We start from the raw sequence: 6,454 nt of genomic DNA on the forward strand, positions 1-6,454 counted from the left end.
CTCTCTCTCTCTCTCTCTCTCTCTCCCTCCCTCTCTCTCCCTCTCTTTCTCTCTCTCGCTCTCCCTCTCTTTCTCTCTCTCCCTCTCTCTCCCTCTCTCTCTCCCTCTCTTTCTCTCTCTCTCTCTCTCCCCCTTTCTCTCCTCTCTCCCTTTCTCTCCCTCTCTTCATTTGTCTCCCTCTCCCTCCTTTTCTCCCCCTTTTCTCCCCCCTTTCGTATTTATATAAATCACTTTAAGGTTTACAATGCTCTCCTCACAAAAACCATGTGAGGCAATAAAAAAGCACATATCAAGTACTTACAATGTGCCAGGTAGGATGCTAAATAACGTATAAGGTAACATATAAAGAATATTATCCCCATTTCACAGACAAGAAAGGCATTGTGGCATCTTTGATAGAAAGCCTGTATTAGAGCCAGCAATCCAAATGCTATGTGAACCTGGGCATGACACTTAATCACCCACTGCCCAAGCAATTCATTAAGCCTATAAATTATCTCCTCCATTAGATTGTGAGCTCCTTAAGGCCGGAGATTGTCTTTTGCTTCTTTGTGCATCAGTAGCACTTAGCACAGTACCTGCCATATAGTAGGCACTTAATAAATGTTTATTGACTATTGACTGAAATTGTCATTGTGTGTCAATGAAAAGAATTCCTAATACCAGGAGTTTTTTACATTTATGAAATCACAAGTCCAGGGTTTTTTTAAATGCAAATAAAGAAATGGAAACCCAGATAATGTTAATAAATAATGTTAATAAAAAAATATTTTTAAATAATAAAATAATTTGTCCAGAGATAATAACTGCTCATGTTGGCACTAGAATGTAAATTGCAGTCTCCTGGATCCAAGGTTAGGATTCATTTTGAAACACCACACTGCCCATATTTGTAACAGTGATTTCTATCGGATAGTAAAGTTAACATGATAGAGTTATTAAAATTGAATCTATAACAACCATTGAAGCTAATTTTCATCTTCACCAACATTCTCTTCTCAAAAGGATGTGGTGTAATGTACAAAAGATACTTTAATTATGTTTCATTGACTTTGGAGGCTTTGAGAGTGAGGTGGAATCTGGACAAAAACTCCCTCAAGGTGCTCAGCAAATCTCAATGGGTCATGAATGAGTTGTTTCTACACAGTCATAAGGATTCTATCTTCTTTTTCTATAGTTGCTTAGTTGTTTCTTGTCATTTCTAATTCTCCATGACCCTCTTTTAAGGTTTCTTGACGAAGATACTGGAATGGTTTACCATTTCTTTCTCCAGTTCATTTTTACAGATGAGGAAACTTGGACAAACAGGGTTAAGTGACTTGCCCAGGGTCACACAGCTAGTAAGTGTCTGAGGCTGAATTTGAACTCATCTCCCTAACTCCAGGTTGGGTATTCTATCCACTGTGCCACACAGCTACCCTACAAGGAGGCAACATAATATTGGAGAAAAAGCACTGGCTAGGAGGTTAGGACACCTAACTTCTAGCAAGTCCTAACTCTTTCACTCACCATGTGACTTTGGACACATGGACACTATGTAACCTTGTTCATAGCAATTCTCTGGCCTCAATTTTTTCATCTGTGAAATTAAGGGATTGGCTTAGTGCCAGGATTAGCAAATTGAGCTAAAACTGGCCCACTACCTGTTTTTGTAACAGTCCTACAAGCTAAGAATGGTTATTACATTTTTAAAAACAACTTTTAAAATATAAACTTAAATACATAATTGTCTTTTAAAATGTAAAAGCCATTCTGAGGTCAAAGGGCCATATAAAAATAAGTGGCGGGGTGGATTTGCGCATGGGTCACAGTTTGCTACAAAGTCTCCAAGAACTATTCAAAAGACTAGTAAAAATCTATCAGCCCACAAACCAAAGTGGTTCTTCCACTTCTTGCTAAGTGTAGACTTGGCTCTAGAAGAAAATCATGAGTGGAAAATGTAATCTAGCTTGACACCCTAGATAACTGGTAGGTTGTGAGCTTGGGAGATTCAGCAGAGATGGGAAAGGGAGAAAGGAAGAAGCATTTATATGGCACTGTATTAGCAGTAGCATCCACAGAGTATAGAAGGTTTCTCCACATGATACCGGTCTGTGTTACTCCTCTTTAAACCAGTAGGGATAGGAATGGGGATTAGATCTGTGATTTATTAGAATATTAGAATTATTATTAATAGAATATTAGAATCATATTAGATATTAGAATTCTCCAAAGAGGAAGCCCCCTCTACCAACATAGGTCAGCATCTTCTCCACATTTTATGGTCTTTATAGAGTTGCCTAGGACACTAAAGTTAAAATGACTTGCCAGGCATTACACAACCAATATATGGCAGGGGAAGGACTTGAACCCAAGTTTTTTTAGGTTCTGAGACCTGCTTTCTAAGTGCAAAGTCAAGCTACCTTTCTTCACACCCAATTCTAAAAATAAAAATGAACAAGTACCATTCAGTTATACCTCTGACCTTGGAATAAATCATTATCTAATTTGTAGACAGTATATACAATAGTACATATTAGCTACTATAGTATAGTAGATACTATATAATTATTATTATTATTATACATGTTGATTCGATTTCAGAGAAGTGCCATGTGGTACCTGTCAAATTCAGCAGTTGCAACTAAATATATATATATATATATATGTATGTCCATTAAAGACATTTATTAAGTATGTTTATATATTCAACAATACTACTCAAAACAAGTTTTTTTTAAAAAAACTAAAATTTCTGCCCTTCCAGGACATAGAATGGCTCTAAAATTGGGGGGGCGGGGCAGATTTCAGTTGGCCACCCAGTCACAAAATAGGCACAATTACCCATTTGGAGGGAAATTCCAGCAACTGTAGGAAAGACAGAGTTTCTTTCCACAATAAATCCATAGGCTCAGTGAAATAGAACCTGTGATTCCAGATGCTTTTTCAGTGAACCATGTACATCTCACCAAAGCACCATTTGTTGTAACTACAAAATTGCACATAGTTAAGACACCCAATAATCTTTTCTTCCTCTTCCTAATTAATAATGCTTTAATGATTAGTTTCTTGTTTTAATTTTTATTTTATTTTTAATTTATGGAATAAAACAAGCATTTCCATAACATATTTTTTAAAAAAAAAAAGGTGTAACTAACATGTAACTAAAATTTGTTATTTTCAACTTGCTATTCCTTTTAAATATATAATGAAGTTATATATTTTTTCCTTTTTTTCTTCCCTTCCTCTCCACCCTAGAAATGGTTACCATTAGACATAAAAATGATGCATCTGTTTGTAATAGCATAAATATGTATGCATGTAGACATAAATATGTATGCATCATTCTCTATATACTTCTATTTATCAATTCTTTCTTTGGATGCAAATAGCATCTTCTCTCATATGTCCCTGGTACTTAATTTTGGTATTTATAACAGGCAAAATGACTTTGTCACTCAAAGTTACTCTTAAAACAATATTGCTGTTACTATGTAAGATTCTCTTGATTCTGCCCATTTCACTCTATTATTTTGTGCAAGTCTATCCATGTTTTTCTAAGATCATCGAGCTCATCATTTCTTATAGCACAGTAGTATTCTATCATGATTATATGCCACAACTTGTTCAGCCATACCCCAATTTCTGAAAGAAACTAGTAATTGCAACCAGTGATGTTGTTAACCTCCCAAAGTCAGTATGGAGAAAAGAAAGAATGGGTACAAATGAGTCTGTGAGGCTGATTACCTCATGTCTGAATGGGGGAAAGTAGACAGCATCAGGAGGTAGTTGAGAATAGTTGTGGGTTTCAGAGGATATTCTCAATTCTGTATCACTATCATCACTGGTTCCTGGATCCTAAGACCTTTTATATTAATTCATTTACTTATTAATTCATTGTTTCAATAAATATATGTTAAGCTCCTACTATGTACAAGGGAGGCATTGTCCAAAAATAATAAAAAATAAATAAATAAATAAATAAATAAATCTGTTATCCTGTGCAAAAATAACTATGATACAACAAAGAATGTCATGAACCTAAAACAGGTACAAAGTACTCTAGGAGTTCTGAGAAGGGGAAAAACTCCTCCTGGGAGGGAGAATCAGAGATATTTGGAGGAAATTCTTCTATCAGCGCGGTAACTATGATTAATGCTAATAATGCAAATAGAAGATTGAGAGAGATTAGTCTGATCTTTTTAAGCTCATAGGTTCTTGGGTGCCTCTGCCTTAGAGGGTTTGTGAGGGCATGTGTTAGGCATGATTTTATGGAACCAGAGGACTGTAAGAAACAATCATGTGTTCACTAATATCCAAACATTTTTAATGGTAAGAAATTGGAGGTAGCTGAAGAGTGAAAGGGCGACAGTGAGAGACAAAGAAGAGAGACTGGAAATAAAAGAGATTGGGGAAGGGAAGGAGGGAGCAAAATCATTATCTTTTGAAACAATTTCAAACAACGTTTTCTCTACAAATTTGCTTTTACTTTTTCAGGGCTTACCAGGAGCCCCCGGAAGCATAGGAGACAAGGGACCTCCTGGAGAACCAGTAAGTTCATCTGCAAAGTTTGCCAATAATGGACGGCCTTCAAATTTCATGTACCATGAGCCCCACTCTGCTATGGCTGAGTATAATTAAAAGTAGCCTTTATCATTGATGGTACAGGCTAATAATATTATGCAAATGTTTTATTATGAATGCAGATTTTAGCGCTTTTCTTATTGCTTTTAATACAACAAAATTTGGCGCTGTTATTCTGAGACTACTTATGGTGGATATGCTAGCGCTGAAGCAAAGAAAAGTCTGTTGTATTAAATCTCAAAAATTCTTGCTTTGAATGGCTTGCTGTTATTATTACACACACACACACACACACACACACACACACACTTTTATATGGTCAAATCTATAGCAGAAGACAACACAGTGAAGTCATACCCTACAAATGACGGGCCCAAAGGTGCAAACATGACAAAAATGCAATTATGTCAACACAAAGAATTACATCATGATTTCATATATGTGAGAGAGTTTCCATGGAAAAACTGATTGTGAAAGGGAAAGACATTGTCAAGCCCACTCTCTTACATTTGGTCTTTATTGCCCATGAAATCACTCTTCTGGTGAGTCATGTCAAATATAATTGACTGTAATGTATTTCTAAGGCTTATGATACAATGTGATCTTTCAAGCCTTGGGCTGATCTTATCCATCAGTTGACACAAAGGTTTGTAGGTGGCCTTTGTATAATTCATTCAATGAGTGACAGTGTGTGGAAAATTCCAGCAGTCAAATAGCTATTCTTACTGAACTCTGAGGTTATTTCCTCCTATACACATTTATTATAGGTGCACCATCTGTACAAGCCTCACAAACAATAAATCCAGATTTAGCTCTTTAAATAAAATACTTCTTTCCCACTAAGAAGAAACTTTACACACACACACACAGAGAGAGAGAGAGAGAGAAATAGAGAGAACAAAACAAAGGACACTATTCAATTTCTCTGTCCATTTACTATGATTGGTTTTTCACCTTTTGGACCTCTAGTACAGTTCTATTTCCTCACTGGGAGCCGCCTCTAGTCCTCCCAATGTGTATTGGGCCACTGGACCCAGATGGCTCCAGGGAAGAAAGTGAGGCGGGTGATTTTGCGCAGCCCTCCCTCACTTAAATCCAATTCACTTGCATGTCATGGTATCACCTCCCTGATGTCATAGTCCTCTTCAAGAATGAAGGACAAACAACAACATTTCCTTATCAATTCTATTTGAATCAAAATAACGCAGCTTTCTCACAATAACCTAGGAAATTTACTTCCACTTAACAAAGATTTTTTAAGCACCCAACTTGTTCAAGGCACTGACGATACAGAGATAATAACCCAACCCCTGCCTTCGAGAAGCTTATATTCTTCTGAGGAGACATGTGTGCAGATAAATATAATATAAGGTGGGGAATGAAGGGAGCAAAAGATAGAGCCAGGAAAAAAAAAAAAACGTGCTCTGGGCATATATGAGGAGGGTGGGGAACTTTTCATCTAGAGGAAAAGCAACCTTCAGTATAAATTTCCCCATCTATAAAATGAGCGGGTTATAGTAGGCAACCCTACTTTAAGATTCCTATCAGCTCTGACTCTGAGTGCCTATAGCAATACCATCGGTATCATTGCTGGCATTTACATAGCACTTTGAGGTTTACAAAGTGCTTTAGACGTGTTATTTCATTTTGTCCCCCCAACAACTATGGGAAGTAGGTGCTATTATTACCCCCCCTTTTACAGTTGAGGAAACTAAGGCCAACAGAGGTTAATTGATTTGTCCAGCTAATAAATGTCTGAGGCTGCATTTGAAGTCAGGTCTTCCTGATCCCAAGCCCAGTCCTCTATCTACTACTGTTCCACTAGACTATTAAAATAGTCTTAGTTTAATTTAAATTTTAAAATTAAATTTAATTTAAATTTTAAAATTAA

General features: G+C 36.5%; 1 protein-coding gene across 1 annotated transcript in view; it reads left to right on the forward strand.

Moving 5' to 3' along the window:
- Nucleotides 1-6,454, forward strand: part of COL24A1 (collagen type XXIV alpha 1 chain) — a 369,727-nt gene that overhangs the window by 249,345 nt on the left and 113,928 nt on the right. The window contains exon 33 of the mRNA XM_027873950.1: nt 4,477-4,530. Coding sequence (XP_027729751.1) covers nt 4,477-4,530 — 54 coding nt within the window. The remainder of the gene's footprint in view (nt 1-4,476; nt 4,531-6,454) is intronic.

The sequence above is a fragment of the Vombatus ursinus genome, unplaced genomic scaffold, assembly GCF_900497805.2.
Source record: "Vombatus ursinus unplaced genomic scaffold, bare-nosed wombat genome assembly UNPS02014803.1, whole genome shotgun sequence".
NCBI lineage: Eukaryota > Metazoa > Chordata > Mammalia > Diprotodontia > Vombatidae > Vombatus > Vombatus ursinus.